The sequence below is a fragment of the Rhincodon typus genome, chromosome 9 (assembly GCF_021869965.1).
Source record: "Rhincodon typus isolate 14 chromosome 9, sRhiTyp1.1, whole genome shotgun sequence".
NCBI lineage: Eukaryota > Metazoa > Chordata > Chondrichthyes > Orectolobiformes > Rhincodontidae > Rhincodon > Rhincodon typus.
In genome coordinates, this window is record NC_063340.1 from 18,821,807 (window position 1) to 18,846,795 (window position 24,989).

Sequence of the window (24,989 nt, forward strand, 5' to 3'; positions counted from 1 at the left end):
TCACACCCTCGTGTTCACTTGTAAGGGACAAAAAATGAGGCTGATGACTAATGTGACTAAAGCGTGTTGCAGCTGACAAGGGAGTGGGCCTATGCATAAAGCATATGCTAAAACACAATGTTTGGGACCAGAAAAAAATTGGGCCGTTTTATATACCAGGTCAACTTACATGCCATGATCTATGGTCATTAAGTTGGCAGTGTGATTGTAAATATTGATTTCCAAATGCATCCTAAATTCTGTGGAAAAGTCATTAAATAAAAAAACATTAAAGTCCAACTAGAATAGGTGCTGAAAATGGCAGATTTCAATTATAAACCTGTCACATGATATTGGTGCAGTGGAAAAGCAGAATTTTATGTTGTGAATCAGGTCATAAGGAGCAAGTACCAGCTGCATTTCGGTACTTTCAGTATTAAATACTTCAGACCAGTATGTATTTCTGGGCAAAGAAATATCACATATAGCATTGTTCAAAGAACAAGTTTAGAAGAACCATAAACTGCAAATGGACAAGACTTCTAAAGCAAACACCATTATTAGGCATTGGATTATTATTTGGACAGAAATGGGGCGCAGGGATATAAGAAAAGGCAGGAGATTGGCACAAGGTAATGGAACCAGTGTAGGCGCAAGGGACCAAATGGCTGCCTCCTGCACCATAACAATTCGGTCATTGTGATTCTTACTTCAGCTCATAAAACCTTGATTGGTGATCAATATTCTGATTGTAACCTATATTACAAATTTTACATACAAGCAAGAAAAGAGATTTACAAGGATGATATCAGGAAAGTGTTCAACAATCAAGAAAGACTGAACCTAGGCTTTTTCTCTAGAAAGGAAAAGATAGCGGGATGGTCTGATGAATTTCTTTAAAAACTATGAATAGGCTCAATATTTTTGATGTTTAGAAGCCTAATATGAGGAGTTGAAAATTACATGCCATATACAAGGAAGCAATTAATAAATGCAATCAGGAATTCAGAGAAACTTCTTTATTCAAAGAGAGGAACTTGCTACCACATGGATGGTTAAGGCCATTAGAATAGATGCATTTAAGGTAATGACAGGTAAGTGTATGTGGGAGAAATTAATAGAATAATGTTGATGGGAATGGGTTAAATAAATAGAACAGAGGCTCATGTGGATTATAACATTGGCATGCACCTGCTAAGTTAAACGGTCTGATTTTGTGCTACAAGCTTGTTCCATGTAATTCTTTAGAAGAATCTTTTTTAATCCCCAGGTATACAACCAGAATTGAATTTATTTTCTAAAAAGGCAACTGTTCTTCCACCTTCCTATTGTTGCTGTGATGCAAACAATATACTACATTCACTGACAACATTCAGAACCTGCTACAGCACCTTTAGTGGAAACAGTTACATCTGAAGTTTAGTTTGATTTTTTGAAAAATACGTGCTCTACAAGTCTTTTGATCAGCAATTAAAGGTGCATGACCGCTAAATGATTGCATGATTTAACTTGACTACTTAGCCTATAAACTTTCCAATCCAAGCTTCACTTCAAAAATCAACCTTCAGGTTCAAATGCATCTCTTGAATAAAATATCATTATCACGTTAAATACACAGAATTTACCACTCAAGATGGATTATTAATTTAAAAATGAACAAGTAGAATGGTGGCAAGTGGTTCAAATTAGCAAAAGGCACGTGTAGAGTTGTTATATTTTTCAAAAAAGCACTTATCAATGCATGGAACGGATTCCTGGATAGAACAACTGAGAGGAATTTTTTTTTTTTTTTTTTTTTTTTTAAAAAGAGGCAATAGGATGTTGCAATGGTGGGACAGTTCCTGAAAATTCACTCTTGCTCAATGAGCCACAACAGGTCTTTCTTATTTAGGAGTATCTTGTGATTTTGCATGCAGCTACCATTGATTCAGAGGCATGAGGTGTCAAATATGAGATTACTGTTGCCAGTGTCTACTTTAGGACCTTCCACAGACTATGGGTTTAAGAATGTTGCAACTATGAACTTCATTAGCAAACTAATTTTTGTAACAAATTGAATAGGATTGATAGTATGTAGGATTGATCGATCAACTTATTTAAGAAATCATAGGGTTAATCTCTAATTGTTGTAATAAATTTGATTTTAATAAGAAGTAAAAGGATAGCTGCAAGAACATAAGCAATAAGTTGGTTGAAGCATTTTACCTTTCACACACAGATGACGTGCAACATTTGTAGCAACTCTGAAAAAGATGAGAAATTTTCCATTTCCAGCATGATGCAACATTGTTTAAACAGAACCCAAAAGAATTCAGAATGTTTTTCTTTGAGTTAGTACACAGCAGATATTCTATTTTCATTTGTGTGCACCATCCCATTTACTAAATTACTTAATTATTCAATTTTATAAATAGAAGACAAAATCACTTGTTGACCAATGCACAATGTAACAAAAGGAAAGAGCAAAATACAGTAGATGTTTGAACTCTTTAAAAAAAGAAATACTGGAAATTCTCAGCAGGTCTGGCATTCTGTGGCAAGAGAAATAACAGTGTTTCAGGTGGATGGCCCTTAGAACTGGAAGCATGTGGGCAGTATGTTTTAAGCTAGGCAAGGAAGGGGGAAGGGAAGAAATATCAAAAAAAGGTCTGTGATTGGTTTGAAGGCAGGAGTGAATAAATTACAAAGAGATGGCGGTAAAAGAAAATGGGATTTTTTTTGCATGACAGCTGATTGCCATATGTTTTGCTTTTGCCATTTACACCTCCGCTAGATAGATCTTTTGCTCCTTTCCTTATTTCATTAGCATTTTCTCTGGCCTCGCTTTTGTTATTTAATCTCCTCTGCCACGTTGCTGACCTTGGTTTTGGTCATTTCCTTCACTCCCTGGCTCTTTCCCTGATACAAGTGCTAGCATGTGCCTAAGGGATAGGTCCTCAGTTAATATCTCCACTCCTCAATTGTTGCATTCTTCAACTGCCTGTAGAAGACTTCCATTTTTGGTTTCAAGTTACCTTGCTTAAAATGTGTTAAATTTCCAAGTTTATCCTGAATTCGTCCAATTTAAAGCAATAAGTTGTCCACCACAGGTAATGCAAGGACGCAGAACCCACAACCTCCTAAAATGGGATTGAAACCATGTGCTGTTGGTACCATTCTTATTCACACCTGTCATTCCAACCAACTTAGCTACTAGCTCCCAAAGTATCAGGGTCATTGTGGCAACATATACTTTTACATCTGCAGTTCTTGCTATCTCCATTTATAATGTAGCCTGGAGCTGTGAATAGGGTTGGTAAATGCTCCAATTTGTTTCCATCACATTACTGACCAGAAATCTTGGCATGTTGAAGGATTAAACAAGTTCACACTCAAAATGTTTGGTAATATATGAATACACCTTCCTTGGCCAGAGCTTCTGGCTTATAGGCAGGAGTGCTATCATTAGTGCTGGGAGTAGAGGACTTGTGGCATAAAGAATAATCGACATGAAACATTAACTGCTTCTGTCTCCACACGCATTTGCTGGAAACTGAAATACTCAGCATGTCCATTTCACAATGTAACAAACATAGTTTAACCTTGAGTTTCAATAATTATTGGCTGCAGCTCTTTTCTCACAGATGAGTTTAATATTAGGTTCTCATACCTATCAAATGCATGCTTAGTTCTGTTGTGCTGACTGAGACAACACTGCATTAAGATATACAAAATCTCTATCAAATATCACAATACTGAAAATAGGTTTTTAAAAAAGATAAGTGGTACAATCAGATTATTTACAGTTCTTTGCCTAGTTTCTCTCATTCATTTCCCACTATGGTCATCTACACCTCAAACTGGTTTGTAGGGAATAAATCCCTAATCTGCCCCTCTCCATTATTTTCAGCAATGAGGCAATATGCACACGAAATAACTGATACCCACAAATGCACCTAGCAAAAGGAAGTAACCAATTCACAATAATGTTACAAAGTAAATTGGTATTATCAAGTAACCTAGCTGAAACGTGGGATGAATTTGACTCAGACAGGTAGTGTGACGCTAAGTTGAGGCACTGTAGCATAAGGGAATGTAGCATTGTGCCTGGGAATCGCAACAATGCAACTTGGAAATCATTATTGTGCTGATAATTTCTGAACAAAGACTGCACTGTGCAAATGAATAAGTCTGGCCTCATTATCCACTGATTTTCTACCCATTGATTCATGTACTTGCAAGGCCAGACACAGGCCACACCCTTTTTTCACTCGTCTGGTCTGGTCTGCCTGGTAAACCAATCACAAAGTCCTTTGCAGCACATTAGAGTGGTATCTGCTGTTTTGTTATCCGCGGGAAGTCCATTCCTCTATCCTTCACAGGAAATGAGGACTGAGGGTATGCCAAACTTTACCACCTTGAAGAACAATGGCCACAATTAGAAAGAAACACCTCCAAGCTTCCCTCCAAGACACACTGTGGCATGGCCAAAAGTTTGGAATTTCATATCTAGTGAGTGAGGTGGACCTTTACCACAGGATGGCAGCAGCTCAAGCCCATTTCCTGCTTCTCAACAGCAACCAGGGGTGGCAATAAAATGCTCAGCCTGCTAGAGACATCCAGATGCTCCAGCCTGAATTTTCAAAAGCTTTCAAATTAGATCTTGTACATTACTTTAGCATTCTAACATTTTTAGGCAAGACAGTATTGTATGTGCAGATTAGTAAAAATGAAGTACTTGACACAATTGTTTACCATTAAACCCATTGTTCGGCTGCATATGTGAACTCAAAAGACTAAATTAACATCATTTATACTGTTGCAAAAATACATCTTGCCAATTTATAATTTGTTATTTTTATGGCACCCTAACATACTGAAGGAATGCAGAAGGGGGAACAGAGCATATAGTTCACAAAGTAAGAAGTCACAAAGCTGTCAGAGCACTTTTCAGACAGTGACAAGATAGAAATATTCATAGTTTTTAAATTAGGATTAAAAAGCATTCTGTTTTGTCCAATTCAAAACTGATCTCAGGTTCTCTCACATTTTCTTATTAGTAGAGCAGCACAGGCTAATCATACCCAGGCTGGCATTTTGATGGAGTTATTCAATGAAGTTTACTCCCTTGTTCATTCTACAGTCCTGCAAATGCTTTATTTTCAAATATTTTATCATCCCCTTCTGAAGGTTGCCATTGACTGTGCTTCTAGAACCCTCAGCCAGTGAATTCCAGATGTTTAAAACTGTACTCTTTCCCATTTAAATTGTATAGCAGCAGCTGGAAACAGAATATTTCCCCTGTAGTCGTAATAGGCCACTTCGCAACTATAACAAACATGTTATAACAGATTTTTTAGAAAAATAGCAAGACTAATGAACCTACATAATTCCTCGATTAAGATGGCACTGATGTGATTTTGGCTTTTTAAAGAATTTATAAGTTCATGGGACATAGGTAATAATTGCCGAGTTAGTCAGTGATGCCTATTCTTTAATTGCCTTCTACGTGGTGGTGGTGGAGAGCTGCCTTCTTGAACAGCCACAATCTCTTTGCTGTAGATTCACCCACAGAGCTATTTGAAAGGGATTTCTAGGGTTTTGATCCAGCGCTAGTGGAAAAAAAAAAGCAATGCAGTCCCAAGTCAGAATGGTGAGTGGCTTGGAAGGAAACTTGCAGGTGGTGTTTGCAGGTGGTGTTACCCTTGTGCTTCTAGATGATAAAGATTGCGGGTTTGGAAGACACTGTCAAAGAAGCTTTGGTGGGTTGTAGTGCATCTTGTAGATAGCACATACTACTGCCACTGCGCATCTGTAGTGGAGGAAGTGAACATTTAAGGCAGTGGATCGGGTGCCAATCAAGTGGGGCTACTTTGTCCTGGATGGTACCAAGCATCTTCGCTGTTGTTGATGCTTCACTAATCTGGACAAGTGAAGAGCATTCCATCATATTCCTAATTTGTGCCTTGTTAACTGTGGATGGGCTTCAAAGAGTCAGGAGGTATTTACTCACTGCAGAATTCCCAGCATCTGAGGTGACTAACAATAGTTGATGCAAGAAAGTCTAATGCAGTCCAATCCTTTCATATGCAACCTCTCTCTCAAGACATTTTGAATTTGTGAAATATGCCAGTAAAAATTTCCATCTCTCAGTTTCCTTGATAAGTTTACAGAGATGGAAAGTCTGAAAATATCTTGCTGCCTTTCAGATATTTACCTATGGTTCAGATTATTTAACCATTTTAATAAAAATAAAACAACTACAGATAGCCAGTAATATCTCCATGAAATAAGTGAGATTGTCATATTTACTCACTTACCCAGTGCCTAGTGAATGGCCCCAGATGTAGACTGAACTCTTACCACTCCTTGCTTTCAACCAGTTGTAAGTGTAGACAGCATCTACGGTCATTCCCCTCTCTGAGGGGGTCCCTTCAGAGTCTCCCCATCCTGGATTCAAAAGACAAACCAAAATCAAAAGATTTGTTTAATAAGCAAGCATTCAGAATTTGATTTTGACACGGAAATCTTGCAAGCTAGGAACAAAGACTTCCACTTGAAACAGCAACTAACCCAAATCAAGAATTGCATTTTACTAGTCATTTTTTTAGGATGCAGATCTGCTCCAAATAGATCAAGTCACTATTCTTGAAGTGTGGACAGTATTTCCACAATAAAGCATACACGGTTTTCACAATTAAATGGACAATTAGATATGAAGTAATATGAAATATCTAGGAGATATTCAATAGTTCAACTGTCGCTTTTTTAGGGCATGGACTTTGACTCAATGAATATTGATAATCAAAATGAACATATTTATACACATTTTTAATCAAATCATTACTGGTTTTTTTTTTTTTAAAAATCAACAATTGCTATTCCCTAATGGATAAGGAAGAACTCTCCTAATCCCATGATATTGCAAACATGGGATCTGTCTGGTTAGTAAAGCTAGCACCAGAAATAAAATTAAAACAGCCAGTCAAGTATACAAATGACATGCTGTGAAGAATGGTGCATATTTTTATACTTGTATATTTGTTGGCGACTTTGAACTAGTATCTATGAGAATTACAAAGCAACATAAACAAGAGCATAAACATTATTCTACATACTTCCCCATCCTTCATATACAAATTTAAGTATCAGCAAGTGGTATAGGTTGCTGCTAAAGCTGAGAGAAGTCAGGAAGGTTTCTTACAAATGCCATAGCATACCATCAGTACGGTTTATGTAAAAACTTTGTCTTTGTTTTTGTTTATTTCCTAATCAACCTGTTCAGAGATGTTATTGCACACCTCTGGAGCAGCTGGGATTGAATCCGAGCCACCTGATGCAGGGGTAGGGGCACTACCACTGTGTTACAAGAGGTCGCACTCTAGATTCAACAACTTGAATATGTGTCATATCAAACACAGGCAAACAGGATTAGTTCAGTTTCAGAAACCTGATCGACATAGACAAGTTGGGCTGAAGGGCCTGTTTCTATCCTGTATGACTATGATTCAATGTAGTTAAGAGAGTGCAATGCCCTCGTACATGCCACAGGAGCATGATCAGACAAAGAAATGACACTGAGCCAAAGGAAATGTGGGGTGGGCCACTGAAAGCTTGGTCAAAGAGGTTGGTTTTGGGGGAGCATTGCCAAAAGGAAGATAGAGGGCAACAGACAAGTGAAAAGATTTGACATTGATACCTTAAGGTCTAGGGAGTGGAAAGTACAGCAGTCAATGATTCGATGAAGAAAGTGGTAGATGCACAACAAGCCAGAGTTGGAGGAACACATTTCGCAGCAGAATGCAAGACTGAAAAAGGTTACAGAGATAGGGAGGATAAGGCAAGACAGAGGTTTGAAAGGGAGGATGGGTATTGTAAAGCTGAAGTATTTATGGACAGGGAGTTAATGCAGCTGACTGAGCACGAGTTATTAGGGAGTAGACCACAATATTCGACTTCCATTCCTCTGACACTGTCAAATAAAGTCCAAAAACTAAGGGCCGGCAATATACATTATCCCCCACCTCACTAGTGTTCATTGCGTCCAAACACATCTTGATCTGAATCATTTGATTATTATGAAAATAAAACACATTTAATGCATAGTGTGCCTTTTACCCTCGAGAAATGTGAATAATTACAAATAGCCTTTTGGATTGTTTCAAGAATTACTAGTTCTCACATCATGTTGGAATGAATAAGGAGTCAGGATGTCTATCATGACCAGGAAGGAACAGTGGGAATTAAGGGCAGCCTTATTAAATTAATTAAATCAGTGCTGGCTCCTGCGAAAAGCCAATCAATTAATCTCACTTTCTTGCTCTTGCCCAATATTGCTTTTATTCTATTTTCTTCAGTTTCCTTTGAAAAGCTTATATTGAATCAGTTACTGCTACCTCATCAGACGTTAATATTGAAAACCCTGACCACTCATTGCATCAGGTCTCTGGTTCTTCTAACAATCACCTTGAATCTGTGTCCTCTGTTTATCAGCCCCTCAAGTCATTGGCAGTTTCTCTCCATTTACTCTATCTTCATGATTTTAAAAATTTCTACCAAATCTCTTGTTTCATTCTAAGGAAAACACAACTGTCTCTAGACCTGGAGACAGTAAGGACTGCAGATGCTGGAAGCTAGAGTCAATAAATGCAGAGCTGAAAAAGCACAGCAGGTCAGACAGCATCCAAGGAGAAGGGAAGTCAACGTTTTGGGCCGAAACCCTTTGTCAGAACCGGGCAGAGCCATGGCTGTAGTAGCAGGATTCTTTCAGAACATGGTTGAAGAGTTTCAGGGCAGAGGAGATAACCAGGAAGTTGCAGTGGGAGAGAGACTCACTGAGCTCTCTTCAGAGAGAGGAAAGAAACTTCAAGGTGGACATCCTTAGAAAAGACTTCACAGTATGGTTCTCAGTGACTTGGAGACAGTAAGGACTGCAGATGCTGGAAGCTAGAATCAATAAATGTGGAACTGGAAAAGCACAGCAGGTCAGACAGCATCCAAGGAACTGGGAAGTCAACATTTCGGGCTGAAACCCTTCATCTATTGAATTCATTAGAATCATTGTGGTGAGTCAATTCTATATCTCCTCCAAAGACCTCACAGCCTTCCTAACATACAGTCCTCAGAATTGGATGCAATAGTCCATCTGGTGCGAAACATTTTTTTAAAAAAAAAAAAAAAAAAAAATCAGGTTTAGCATAGCTTTCTGGCCTTTGTACTCAGTGCCACTTTTTAGAAAGCCAATGTATTTTACTAACTTTGTTAATCCTTTGCCTACAAAGATCCATCTCAGATCTCACTATTCTTGCATCCTGTTAAAACAGCACTGTAACCCGACACCAACTGAGCTGTTTCCAGAACAATTATATGTACACACTCAAATCAAACTGCATCTATCAGTACATATATGTTTTCTCTCTCAGCCATTACTGGTGTGTGCCCACAAGTGGTGACATCATTTATAAAGTCATAGAGCTGTACAGCATGGAAACAGACCCTTTGGTGCAACTTGTCCAAGCCGACCAGATATACTAGTTAAATCTAGTCGCATTTGCCAGCATTTGACCCATATCCCTATGAAGGGTCCCGACTCAAAACGTCAACTTTCCTGCTCCTCTGATGCTGTCTGGCCTGCTGTTTCCTCGAGCTCCACACTGTTATCTCTGACTCCAGCATCTGCAGTTCTTGCTATCCCTCTAAACCCTTGCTATTCACATACCCATCTGGATGCCTTTTAAATGTTGTAATTATACCAGCCTCTACCGCTTCCTCTGGCAGCTCAGTTATACACACACCACCCTCTGCATGAAAAAATTGCCCCTCAGGTCCCTTTTAAATCTTTCCCCTCTCACCTTAAACCTATGCCCTCGAGTTTTGGACTCCCCTACCCTGGGGAAAAGACCCTGGCTATTTACCTTATCCACGCCTCTCTATTTTATAAACTTCTCTGCCTCCAACGTTCCAGGGAAAATAGTGCCAGCCTGATCAGCCTCTCCCTATAGCTTAAACTCTCCGACCCTGACAACATCATTTTAAATCTTTTCCGAACTCTTTCAAGTTTCACAACATCCTTCCTATAGCAGGGAGACCAGAACTGAACACAGTATTCCAAAAGTCCTATGTCCTGTACAGCTGCAACATGACCTCCCAACTCCTACACTCAAGTCACTTTTTCTAGCACATTCTGTTTCCACTGCTGGAACTTTGCTCCACCACCCCAAGTTCTCACTAGTCTGCACCACAGCTTTTCAGTCTCTCATCATTGCAAGTTGTGATCTGTCTAGCAATGGTGAAGGCTAGTTATTTCATGGAAGCAAAGTAATGCTGCACAGTAATCTCTTTTTCACACCAAAATCAGCTTTTGTACAATTCTAATGTTGAAATTAATATAACGTAAGCTTGTGGACACGTGCAGTCTAAGAAATAACATACAGCAAGCATAACTTCAAACAGAATTTACTGACTGCTACTTAGGTTGTTGCTATTCAGGCAACCTGGCACTCTAAGCCACAGAGAATTCCGTAAATCTGCTGTATTTTAATGATCAGGGCTCTTCATTCACTAGCACTGATGTCACAGGCAGTGCAAACACATCGAAAAATTTGCCTGTAGCAGTTTCAGCATCTCTAAACATCCTTAAAATTGAAACATTTTGCCAGACAATATAGGTTTGCTTCCTACCAAAAAGCATCACCTCACACATTTCAACACTGAATTTGATTCGCTATTTGAAACTTTGACATAATAATCTTCCTCCTTTTATCATGTCAACGTTTCATGTCATTTTCAAATTTTAGACTTCTACCAAATTAGTAATCATTTATTCACTAATTTGTTGAGCAAATATCATGCACGTGACATTATCTGACATTCCTCATTTTCAGTTTACTGAAATTTTTTCTTTTCAATCATGAAATGTAGATGTCGCTGGCTAGCCAGCATTTATTCCCTGTCTCCAGTTGCCCTTGAGAAGGTAGTAATGATCTTCCTTTTTGAACCACTGCAGTCCATGTGCTGTCAGTATACTCACAATGCTCTCAAGAGGAAATTCCAAAATTTCCTAAGCTTTGACTCAGGTCCTTTAGTCTTGTGATCAAAGTATAAGGCAAATTGCTTTAAAAGTTGTTTATGCCCAACACCTTGCAGTTCTGAAGGAAGATCAACCCAAAACCAACTGGTTTCTCTCTCCACAAATGCTATTAAAAGAATTCCAGCATTTTCCATCTTTATTTCAGATTTTGAATATGGCAGTATTTTGTTTGTTTAAGCAATTTGCTTACATCATTTCCACTTTAAAACAAACTGAATTATGTTCTGTCTCAATTTTAATTTCTCCAATAAGAACAAGTCAAATTATCTTCACATCTAGATATGTGGTGCTTTCCTTCCAAACTGTGGTGAGAAAAAGTGATGAGGATGGTACTTAGCATGCAAAAGGTTCCTCCAATGATTTATGTAGGATCAAAATAACCAAATTCAATTTATTAAAAAAAAATGTCCTTGCAGCGGCTTGTTTGAAAGCATTATTCATAACCTTCATGTTGTCCAGTTAAATAAGGATTGGCTCATGTGTAATGTCTTCTCATTTTTTCCTCAAAGAGGCTTGGATTTAGAAATAGTTATGTTTCACTCATTTGCCAAATATTTGCAAGAAATTAGTGAATCAGTGGAGGAGGGCTATCTATAATTTTATTGACTTTCAAAAGGAATTGGCAAGTTCAATGTGCAGGGCTTGAAGAGTACTTAGCTGAATTCAGAATTGCCTTAGTGAAACAAAATGATCATTTACAATAAGTGAAAATACACAAGCTTGGATATAGCAACTGAGTTTCTGAAGAAGGGTCTAGACCCGAAACGTCAGGTTTCCTGCTCCTCTGATGCTGCTTGCCTGCTGTGTTTATCCAGCTCTACACCGTGTTATCTCAGATTCCCCAGCATCTGCAGTTCCTACTATCTCTGAATTTTACTGCTATCTGCTTTAGGCCTCCTGTTTATTCAAAGCATGCATAATGGAGAACTTTCAAAGAATAGTAAAAAGGATAGTTTTGAGGGTTGGTAAATTTTAGTGTACTGATTTTTCATCCCCAAATTATGGAGGAGGTTTATGACTAAGTTGCTGTCAGAAATAATAACATGGATCTGGCCAAATGCTTTGATCTACACGATACAGCTTTCAAATCACAGAAAAATTGCAGAATCATACAACATAGAAGGTGGCCATTTGAGTCATTGTAGTTCTCTGAAAAAGTTATCTAATTAGTTCTATTCCCTCACTCTTTCCCCATGGCCCTGCAAATCCTCCTTTTCAAGTATACATATAAATTTTCTTTTAAAGGCTATTACTGATACTGCTACCAGAACCCTTTTCAGGCAGTGCTTTTCAGAACATAACTCGCAGCACAAAAAAATTCTCATTTCCTCTTGTTCTTCTGCCAATTACCACAAATCTTGTATCCTTAAGTCATCAGCAATAGAACTAGTTTCCTTATTTGTCCTAAAGGCCCTCAAAATTTTAACATGTCTATAAAATCGCCCTCACCTGTCTCAGGTCTAAGGAGAATATCACATCATGTCTAGCTTCTCCACATAAAGTGTTATCCTTGGTGTCACACCTCACTGGAGGTAGCGTGCTGGAAATCAAGTCCCACATTAACTTCTGTGACAACTCCAGGAACAGATTTTAATCAAAGTACACAAAATTCTCCAATTTACCCATTTACTCATTTAGACCCAGGTTGACACAAAGCATGGACCAGGGTCCTGTACTTAATAATGGTTATTTATTACAAATGAACAGATTCTAGCTACAGGTAAACAACTATGAATTGTAGACAATATAATTCTACCAGTTAAAACTCAACTCCCTTATGAAACTCCCCATACACACACAAAAAGGTGCTATTGGTGGCGGTAAAAGGAGCTCAAAAGGCCCCTGTCCACAGGGTTCGCCAAGATGATTACTTGGCTTGTCAGGACTTGTTATTTGACAAATTCTCTCTTCTCGAGGTACTTTCCTTTGCTTTCAGGAGGTACACAGCAACTGGTTCACAAAGTGCAAAGTCTCTGACTTATTGATTAAAAGCTACAGTTTACAACTGGTAACAGAAAATAAACTAACATTTTTCAGGCTTTAGGTATTTTTTTAAACTGCTGAGACAAAGACAGCACCTTCCTTTCCTGAGGTCCAAACGCTCCTGACAATCTCGGAGCAAATTTCTGCAGATACTGGAATCTGTACTAAAAACAACAAATGCTTGTTCGCACCCAGAAATTGTTCAGCTACCTAACAGCCAATTACACGTTGGCAAGCAGAAAGTGTGTGTTGACACCTGGCATCACTTGCATTTGTGCACGCACACAAATCTGGAAACACACATGCGCAGAATTTAAGGAACATGTATGACTGGCCAGGCAATCATATAAGACGTCATACACAAAGGAACTGAATTTGCAGAGAAAATAAGCTTGCAATTGAAATGGAGTTCAGTGCAGGAGTTAATTAATTAGTTATTGTACCTATTTAATCAGTGCTTTATTTATATTGGTATTGAATCTATTTAAAATGTACATGCACTGGTTTGGATAAATATGCATGTGAAAATTGAGACAGTGCACATGCACGTGGCATGAATAGACATGGTCAAAACAGAAACATGTGGCATTAACAGCTAGTCATCACTCCACTGACCACTCAGCTATTTGTTGCTGGCCGAATCATATTATGCATATACTCCCTAGTTCCAGCTTATCGGCAGTGAACACCCCCTAGTAGGTGAACCAACAACAGTGTAAACAGCACTTACAAGTGCTGGTAGGTTTTTTTTTAAAAAAAGCATCAATCCCCTCCACAGTCTTTGGGTTTTATAACTGTCCTTTTCCCATTTCAGTTCCAATCAAAAGTACAGAAAAATGAAAAGACAGCTTTTACACTGGTACCTTTTTATTAAGATCAGGAAGGCTCAAGTAATATTAGTAATCAGAAGAATCCATGCCACATTTATGCCCAGAGCATGAGAAAACGTTCATAAAAGTATAGTTATTGCTTGTAATACTTCAACTATTTCATCAGCAATTAAAAAAAACTAAGTGAATCCCACTGGAGAACATAATATTTCATGCGATGGGGGATGCGAGCGTTGAGTTTTGGCATAAATTCTGGGAGCACTGAGTGGGTAAGATGGGTACTGAGATCATAACCACAGAAGAGAAATATGGCGTGAGGTGGGGAGAGAAATATTTGCTTACTGACAAACTGGGTAAAGAATTGTCTGATAGTGGGAAACAAAGTCCAAACTCTCAGTCAAGTTTTAACTCTCCAATTGTGCGGCCATCTAGGAAGACAGTGGGCCACACAAAGGATGAATGTCATTCTGGATCATAGAGTCAGAGCTGTACAGCATGGAAACAGACCCTTTAGTCCAATCCGTCATGCTGACCAGGCATCCTAAATTAATCTAGTCCCATTTGCCAGCATTTGTCCAAATACCTTCCTATTCATGTACACATCCACATGCCTTTTAAATGGTGCAATTGTTCCAGCATCCTCCACTTCCCTCTGGCAACTCATTCCATAAATGCAACACCCTCTGTGTGAAAAGGTTGCCTCTCAGATCCCTTTTAAATTGTTCCCCCCTCACCTTAAACCTGTGCCCTCCAGTTTTAGACTCCCCTATCCTGGGGAAAAGGCCTTAGTTATTCACCCTATCCATACCCCTCATGATTTTATGAACCTCTACAAAGGTCACCCCTCAGCCTCCGACACTCCAGACAAAATAGCCCCAGCCTATTCAGCCTTTCCCTATAGCTCCAACCCTGGCAACATCCTTGTAAATCTTTTCTGAACCCTTTCAAGTTTCCCAGCATCCTTCCTATAGCAGGGAGACCAGAATTGAACAGAGTATTCCAAAAGTGGCCTAATCAATGTCCTGTACAACCACAACATGGCCTCCCAACTCCTATACTCAATACACTGACCAATAAAGGGAAGCATACCAAACACTTTCTTCACTAGCCTGTCTACCTCTGACTCCACTTTCAAGAAACTATTAACTGCACTCAAAGATCTCTCTGTTCAGCAACACTTCCCAGGTCCTTACCATTAAAGTGTATAAGTCCTGCCCTGATTTGTCTTTCCAAAATGCAGCACCTCACATTTATCTAAATTAAACTCCATCTTCCACTCCCCAGCCCATCACCCCATCTGATCAAGGTCCCATTGTACTCTGTGGTAACCTTCTTGGCTATCCACTACACCACCAATTTTAGGATGAACTGCAAACTTACTCACCATGTCTCCTTTATTTATATCCAAGTCATTTTATATAAATGACAATAAGCAGTGGACCCAACACCAATCCTCATGGCAGACTGCTGGTCACAGGTCTCCAGTCCAAAAAGTAATCCTTCATCACCACCCTCTGTCTCTTACCTTCGAGCTAGTTATGTAATCAAATAGTTAATTCTCCCTGGATTCCATGTGATCAAACCTTGTTAACCAGTCTACCATGTGGAACCTTGTCAAACGCCTTACTGAAGTCCATTTAGACCACGTCCACCACTCTGCCTTCATCAGACATCATATGTTGTGGCTATACAGCCCAATTTGAGAATGGCAGTCCCTTTCACAACTATCGACTGCTGTTTCTTCAACTGTCCTTTTCTACCATCTGTTCATTTCTTTTATCTTCTACTTTTTTGACATGCTTTCCAATAGCTAGTTTTCCAGGCATTCCAATCAAGAGCAAATACTTCCATCGACTCCAACTCTACTCAATTTGAGATCTCACTTGCAGGCAACATTGTTTTGCAGATGTGGCCAAGCTTTGAATTCATGCCAATAATAAACTCACCAGGGGACATGTTTTTGGGAATGCAGTGATCATCAAGTCAGCAAACAGCAGCTCACAGACTAGAACATATTGTACTTTAGCAAGACTACATGCCAAGACCAATGCTGACTAGTTTTTTTGTCAACTCTGGCATGCGGGTAGACATCCTGAATTGAATTATCAAAATTGCACAATAGTAGCATGGAATAAAACATGCCAAAGATTGGTACCAGGACACAGCTTTACTCCCCTGATTTTGGAAGCATCTTACATTGCTCCATTATAACCAATAAAACTATACATATTTTCATTGAAAGAAGAAATGGCACCCAGGGATACAGGCAGGCAACCGATTTTCTGCAGGAGTTTAAACAGCCCATGAGCTCTGCTGAAGCACTTGGTAAGGTCAACAAAGGCAATATAGAATGGTCTGTACTTTTTGTTGGGTGGCAGTGCGAAATTAGAAAATCATGTCACTGTCAGTCTGTAAACCCTAAAGCCACAACAGTTCTAGGTACATGCACGACCAGGTTGTGCAATCTGTGTGCAAAGACCTTCTTGATTGTCTTCAACTTGCTGCAGCTACCAGGTTCATAATGCCTAGAAAACCCAGTCAGTCACATTAAATCTGTAAAGATGATCACAGAGGCTTTTAACTTCTAAAATTTAAAATGCAACCTGCTTTGAGAATGGGATGCCTTCTTCTGAAGGAAAAGCAAGAAGCCAGCAAGTAGGAGCTAATTTCATGATAGACAAAAGTTCAAAGCCTTTTAACCACCCAGCTATACAATCCCACCTACAAAAATTTTTCCAAATTCAATGATGGAAAAGATGGGGATTGGGGGATTCCTTCACAAGTTTAGATTACATTCTCAACTTAAAGAAAGTACTAGCAATGAAAGAGAATTGCCTAAAAATAGTGATGGTAAATATACACTTAAAATTTATGTGTAATAATTAACAGGCTCTTAAACACTTCAAATATTTTGCAGTGCAAGTACTAAAATAGTCTCACCTTCTCTTGGGAAGGGTGTGTCAATAATCAAGCCCCACTGTTCCACAAGTAGCCTAGAATGTGTAAAATATCCAATCTAAAACCATGATGATTAATGTGTCTGACTGCAACTCAAGACAAAGGTCATTCACACCAGGTTTGGTCATTAACAGGAAAATAACTATTACAAACAAACCTTTTTTTCCAAGCAAATGGTAGAGAAAAGGAAGGGATTACTAATTTACTATGTAACTTAAACTGTATACTATTAAAACCCAAAACACGTACATGTTCATTTATAAATAAGACAGGCAAATGACAGATTGCTTGGTGCAAATATCATACGTGGGAAATCCAGAAAGTGAAAACAAAATCCTGAGGATCAAAAGTCTAAACCACAAGATGGAGAATTATTTCTTAGGTTCTTTTTGATTTTAACAATGAGGAGAGACCGTTAGCTGTACAGTGATGGTCGTTCTTCAATTTGATAGTTAATCTGGTGTACATAGGTCTTTTCTCGTATTAAAATTCACAGAATCAGAATCCCTACAATGTGGAAGCAGGCCATTTGGCCCATTGAGTCCATACAGATCCTCCGAAGAGCATCCTACCCAGACCCACCCACCTACCCTATCTCCATAAACCTGCATTTCCAATGGCTAATCCACCCAGCCTGCACATCCCTGGACACTGCAGGATAATTTAGCACAGCCAATCCACCTAACCTGCACATCTTTGGACTGTGGGAGGAAACTGGAGCTCCAGAGGAAGCCCACATAGACACAAGGAGAACATGCCAACTCTACACAGACAATCACCCAAAGGTGGAATTGAACCCGGATCCCTGGCGCTGTGAGGCAGCAGTGCCAACCACAGACACCGTGCCACCCCATTCTTTGGAGCTATAGTTTCTTAGTCTTCTTACTCAGAGGAACGAGAGAAAGGCTTTCTGCTTGCAGTTCAAGTACTGAAATATAGTCTCATCTCTTGTTCTACAACTCAATTTGGAAAGGACATGCCAATAACCAAACCCTCTGGATATTTTTGGCTACACTGTTTTCTCAGGTCTGTAGCAAACTGCAGCTCAACTAATCTGACCTCAGATGCACTTCTTCCTTAGCTCAAAAGTTCCAATGTGCTTTCCTGCACCAAAAATGTAACAATTTCACTGCTCCAAAATCAACAGTCTTATACAGTTTGAAAACATGCATCACTTGTTTTTCAAGTTGCAACATTTTCCTGGTATTTCAGCTGTATAGCAGTGTACAAATTCCCTTTCAGTTTACAGTCCAAGGAGAAAAAATGTGTTCCCTTACACTTATAATAGCAAAATTGTTTGAAATTCCACACGTACGCTTGAGGTTTGCCAGCCTCAGGAAAAGAGAGTTAGCAAGCCTTGTAGGGCGAACTTGTACATTGCACAAAAATGCTAATATTAAAGTTATGATACAAATGCTTCATTGTATAAACTCAATTGCCCTCCAGCAATCTCAGGGAATACAATTAAAGCTGCCTACATGCTGTATACCAGCTAATCCAGAATAGTAATAGGGGTCATTAATGACAAGTCAGCATGTAAAACACAATAATTGCCATCACCGTAAATACAGTCATTTGCTAAAAACAAATCTCTTGTATCACTGTTTTGTGCATACTTGGCATTGGATCTCTGACCTTCCGGTTGGAAGGGTTGCCTAATTTCCTTGCAGGTTAGCTGCTAAACTTACACAGAACTGGTGAAATTGTTTGCAAGAGAAAATGTTCGGCAAATTCAATTATGCTTGCAATTAAAAAGGTAGTACACATTTATGCATGTTTCTACTTAGCAGTATATATTTATCAGAAATACTTATGTATCCTTTTGTGAGGCACATTTTTGAGCAACTAAACAAATGGCTTCAGCTAAAGTTATACAATCAGAATACAATGAAAAGAAGCCTATTTTGCCCATCATGCTCTTTTTTAACAAAGCTGTCTCATTAGTCCCACTTTGCTTTAATTTATCTAATTCATTCTGAATGTTATATGGAATCTGCTCTACCATCATATTAGGCCATGCATTCCAAATCATTACAATGTGCTGTCCCCTTATTTATTCTATCAAAATCCTTCATGATTTTGAACTCTTCTGTCCAATCTCCCCTTATCTTTCCCTGCTCCAAAACATAACATTTTGTACTATAACGACTCAATCTAACCCCTTTTTTTAAGATACTGTATGCAATCCCAAATAACAAATCTTTTATCCTTTGTGCCATGCTAGTAAAGTTTTTTTTAGCCTAAAACTTTGACATCCTTCCTACGGTGTAGAAGCAAATTGGCAAAAATACTCCATTGGAACCGAACAATTACTTTACATAGGTTTAACATAACTAGGTTTAAACAGGTTCCTGACCCAAGAGCCAGTCAGTTTGGCAAAATGTCTCCAGCAGACATGACCCAGTCCGGGTGAGGAATTACTGGTACCTTGTAGCAAGGATTTTGGATACCTTTTCAATCTTCTTAATTTGTCCTACCCTCTTCAAAAAATAGTCTAGCTATATCCCAAGATCGCTTGTCCTACATCCCTACAAAATTGGACCATTTAGTTTATATAACGTTTCCTTAAGATCCCCACCAAAATTTCTTTGTCAGTTCACTTCCATCTGGCATGTATTGATCCATTTCACAGTCCTATTTCTTCCTTTAGTCCACTACTATCAAATTCACTGTTTACTACATAGCAGAGTTTCACATTATCTACAAACTTTTGAAATGATGCCCTTTATTCCCAAGAAAATATCACCAATAAGTAAATAATTGTGCCAATACTAATACCTGGCGAGCACCATGGAATACTTGCCCTGCGCATCCCAAATATGACAAAGAACCATTCTCAATTTCTCTGCTTTCTGCCCCTTGGTCTATTTTGGAACTTAATACATTGGATTTAAAATTTGCCAAGTCCATTATGTTGTGCTTTATTAGATTCCTTTTAGAAGTTCATATGCCCAACATCAGCTACAATACCTTCAGAAACTCTCTTCTTTAATGCAAATAATTTCCTCAAGAATCAGATAAACAATTAAACATCAATTTAGAGAATGCTGGAAATATGCAAGGGTCAGACTGTATTGGTGGAGAAACAGTTAACATTTTAGATCTGTAGCTTTTCGATATTGATGACTATTATTTGAAACAATATTTAATTCAACAAAATGAGGGATGGCATCAACTAATGTAGACAGGAAAATACTGGTGATCAAACACATCACAAAGGTCACATTTTAGATCAGCAGATCAACATTTATCAAAGCATTGTTCTCAAATATGTACAAATTGCATATTTAAGTTAGATAATACATTAAGGTGGTGTTAACTTTGAAGTGATCCTGTACAACTTTAGTGGCACCAAGGAGAATTTCTTTTCTGACAGGATCTATTCTTGACCACTACTGACAAAAAATAGGTTTCTTTTGAGTCTAACAAGTTGAAAAGTCTATCTAATGCCAATTAGTAAAATATTGAAATCCCTATACAAATGAAAGTTCTGCCCCAACAATTATAAGTAAAATTAAATCAAGTCAGAGTGTTTCATTTGTTGAGACTAAGGGATTGTAAACATATGAAGATAATTCATCCCTCATTTGTTGAAACAGCTATCACGAGGTTACTAAAACCATATTGGCTGTGACTACATTAAGAAAGTATTTCACCTGAGGAACTAGAGTACAATAATATGAAATTATGAGGTGCGTACTCCTATCTGATGTACTGCAGCAATTTGCCATGGCTTCTTTGACAGCATCTCCACATCCCGAAAAAGGTCAATGCAGCAGGTGCAAAGGAATAATATCAATATCTACTCACATACCATCCCAAACTGGGACATATAGCACCCCACCTCATCATCACTCAACTGAAATCCTAGAAGTCAACTCAATAGCTCTGCAGTGGTATGTACACTATAGCAAAAACAGCAAATTCAAGAAAGTAGCCTCTCCTTCCTATTTCCCAAGGACAACTAAGGATCAGCAATAAATGTTGGCCTTGCCAGTTAAATGATGAATAAAAATTAAGTTTGTATCTTCGTAATTTATTTGGTTTTATAAAACCAAGATGTTTTCAAACTTAGTTAACAACAAAATAGGACTTTTTGCAAAGGAATTGAGAACGTTTTAATTAAAAATCATTTAAATTATACAAAGCACAACATCAGGACTTTGGTATAACCTAACAAAGTATCATAAACAAAGATCAATAGGCACTACAATTGATCACACATTCTGACACTCAAGCTGGAAAAAGTTGGCTTCCTCAGTCACCATCACCTACTCTCTTTCTGTCCAATGCTATGCTGTTCTCATTATTTTAAATCCTAGCACAAAATGACGAAATCAGACACCAAAGACTTACTTGGCAATTGCAGCAAGTGTTTATTTTTGATATATTTGTAGAAGCTGTGACATAACATATGTATAACTGTGGATCTAACAAATTAGAAATAAAGTACATGGCAGTTCGTGACAAAGTGCCAAACACTATGGCATTTTCACTGCACTTACACAATTATAAAAGCATTTGGCCACTCAGCATTTCATCTCTGTCTCAATGAAATGAATCACAATTACTTTTCACTGCACAAAGTTCAAACAACAGGCAACCATCACAAAAAACACATCCTATTTTGAGCATGGTACAAAAAATAATGATGGGTGATAAAATTAAATGCAATAGGGTTGTAATTCTGTTTTGATATCAGCACAATCTGGGCAAAATACAAAACAGAAAGGAACTTTCAAAAGGAGTTATACCTCAAACCACTCGCATTTAGATTTTCCACAATCTTGCATTTTGATTTTTAAATGCAAAATACCCAGATTACGTGTCTCCTACAAAATTGGCCTTGTCCCCAGTTCAAAAGTGCAAGATCCAGCTGAATACACAAACACATGGAGACTCAAGTTATTTAGTATTCTTAAGGTGCAAAAGTATTTTTACCTATGTCAAAAATAATTCAATTTACCAATAAATTAACCAGTGCAACCAAATTAAACTATTAAATTGCTTAATATAACAAATTTATATAGCACCAGATCAGTTCTGAGGAGTTGCTGGACTCAAAATGTCAATTTGGCTTTCTTCCCACAGATTCTGACAGACCTGCTGCTTATCTCCAGCAATTTCTGTTTTTCTGTCAATCTTTGACTTACAAACAGCTAAAAAAAGTCTTCTGTTACCACTATTACTGGAGTTAAAAAGATTATTTATAGAATCTCTACAGCGTGGAAGCAGGCCATTCAGCCCATCGGGTCCAAACTGACCATTCAAAAGCATCCAACCCGCATCCAACACCCCCCACCCTTTCTCTGTAATCTACATTTCCCATGACCAACCCACCGAGCCTGCACATCCCTGGACACAATGGGCAATTAACTTAGCCAATCCACCCAACCTGCACATCTTTGGACTGTGGGAGGAAACCCATGCAGACATGGGGAGAATTTGCAAACTCCATACACTCGGTCACTCAAGGCTGGAATCAAACCCAGGTCCCTAGGTGCTGTGAGGCAGCAATACTAACCACTAAGCCACCATTTATACCAAGGCCAAGCACATCAAGTCTAACAACTGATTTCTTGTTCTTTTATACAAACACCCAGGCAAACGATCACTCAATCATCCAATAATTAGTATAATGTCATCATCAGCTGCCATTTGGTCTTCGGCATCCCTGACAGGCCCTACTAAATGCTAAAATTTCACACTAAGGACTGTGAATCTTTGAATATTTTCAAGACAGAGAGAGATTCAAGCAAAAGGGTGAAAGATATCATGAATAGGTGAGAATATGAAGTAATCAGATCTGTCATGATCTTACTAAATGCAGAGGAGACTTAAGGGGCCAAGCAGCCAGCTTTTGCTCCCAATTCATGCATTTATATTTTCAAGATGGTACGAACAACATCTAAAGATGTGATTGGTGTGAATGCAACAATAGAAGTATTATTCAATGTCAAAAGGTGGTGTTAGGGCTCTCTTGACAGAGGAGATATTGCTAGGTTCTTGGGTGGCAAGTAATATTTTGTGCTATGTTTGTGCTATATCAGTCCAAACCTGGGAGTTCTCCAAGTTTTGCTGCATTTGGCAATAGTTTGTTTCATTGTCTGTGGAACTGCAAATGGAAGCAAACATTGAAATTATCAGCAAACATTCCCATTTTAAACTAATAATCGAGGGAAGTTATAGATGAGGCAGCTGAAGATGGTTGGCCCTACAGCATTGCACTAATGAATACCTGCAGCAATATCCTGTACTCTGCTAAATAATGTCCATTTAGTCAGATCCAGACTTCATTACAACCTTAGTATGAATATGGACAAAGAGAGCCAAATTCCAGAGGTGAGATGCACACGACGGCCCTTGATATTAAGGCTGAAGTTGACAAAATGTAGTAGTAACGAGCCACAGTTACATAAAAAAAGCAGAGATCATGGGTTACTTATGACTCCAGCCAGTAAAGAATTTATTCCCCAAAGCAGAGAGCATTAGCCTGAGGGAAAGTATTGCCCAAGATCAACAGCGAAAAGTTATGGTGAGCATCTGCAAGAATGGAGATAGAAAGCCTATGGGAAAAACTCAGAGACCAACAAATAAAAGTGGCATGACAGAATTTGTGCAAGTGCTCTCCAGATGGTCAGAGACAAGAACGTGAGCTGATAATGGAACATAAAGAAATTTTATAAGTGATATCATTGCAACAGCAGGAAAGGATTGGCGGGCAATTGCGTAGGCAATTTTTTCCTCTCTCCTAAATCAAATCTGGACCAAATCCATGTTTATTTCTGGTCAGGTTGGTCAGTAGTCTAATAAACAGAAGAATTTTTAAAAATGGCCCAAAGTTTTTGGGCTTAATTCAAATTTATGTTTAGAAAAAGACAATTACAACAAACCAATAAATAGATATAAATGATTCAAATAACCTCGACCAAGACATAGGCAGGACTTGTAGAAACACAACATATGCCTCAGACCAAACCTCTCTGGCTCACAGTCATACTGCACGGAAATAAGCCTTTCAGTCTAACTTGTCAATGCCAACCAGACATCCCAATCTGACCTAGTCCCATTTGCCAGCATTTGGCCCAATCATATACCCATCCAGATGTCTTTTAAATGTTGTAATTGTAGCCACCTCCACCACTTCCTTTAACAGCTAATTCCATACATGCACCACCCTCTGCATGAGAAAGTTACCCTTCAGGTCCTTTTTAAATCTTACCCCTGTCACCTTAAACATACGTCCTCTAGTTTTTGGACTCCCCTACACTGGGAAAAAGACCTTGGCTATTCACCCTATCCATATCCCTCATGATTTTATAAACCTCTATAAACTCCCCCCACCTCAGCCTCCAACGCTCCAGGGAAAAAAGCCCCTATTTAGCCTCTTCCTAGAACATAAACCCTCCAGTCCAGGCAACATCCTTGTAAATTTCTTCTGCACCCTTTCAAGTTTTACAACATTCTTCCTATAAAAGGGCAACCAGAACTGTACACAGTATTCTATAGGTGGCCTCACGGATGTCCTAACTCCAATATTCAATGTTCTGACCAATAAAGGCAAGTGTGCCAAATGCTGCCTTCATCATCCTGTTTACCTGTGACTTCACCTTCAAGTAATTATGTGCCAAACCCCTAGGTGTTGGCAACACTCCCTAGATCCCTACCATTAATTGTATAAGCCCTGCCCTGCTTTGCCTTACCAAAATGTAACACTTCACAGTTATCTAAATTAAACTCTATCTGCCATTCCTCAGCCTATGGCCCATTTGATCAAGGTCCTGTTGTACTCAAAATAATCTTCTTCACTGCCCATTACACTGCCTATTTTGGTTTATTGAGCTGCAGTGTAATTTGGAGACATTCAAACAAATAAAGGATGGTGAGGAGTTGCACAGATTGCTCCAGACTTCATTCACTCCCTGTACCAAGTTGCAGGTTCAGATGAACTTGGTTGGCAAATAACTGCCTAGTAAAGGGAAACCAGGCAGGATAGGAAATGAGGATCTGAAGGAACCAACCATAAGTCGACAGGTATAATCTACTTGTTGCTTGTGAAGATAGGATAAAGACTGTCTGAAGAACAGCTGGAATGCAGTCAATGGCAATTTGAAGCAGAGAGGTGGAGAAGGGTAAAGCCTTATATAGTACTTGAATGGGGATTTAATACT

At 38.7% G+C, this 24,989-nt stretch overlaps 1 protein-coding gene across 4 annotated transcripts in view; it reads right to left on the reverse strand.

The window, feature by feature from the left end:
* The window catches only part of LOC109914919 (abhydrolase domain containing 12, lysophospholipase), a 137,873-nt gene that overhangs the window by 34,971 nt on the left and 77,913 nt on the right, over positions 1–24,989 (reverse strand). For all 4 annotated transcript variants that reach the window (XM_048600671.1, XM_048600669.1, XM_048600670.1 and 1 more), the window contains 2 exons: positions 6,279–6,408; positions 2,185–2,222 (listed from right to left, as the gene is read on the reverse strand). In XM_048600671.1, coding sequence (XP_048456628.1) covers positions 2,185–2,222; positions 6,279–6,408 — 168 coding nt within the window. The remainder of the gene's footprint in view (positions 1–2,184; positions 2,223–6,278; positions 6,409–24,989) is intronic.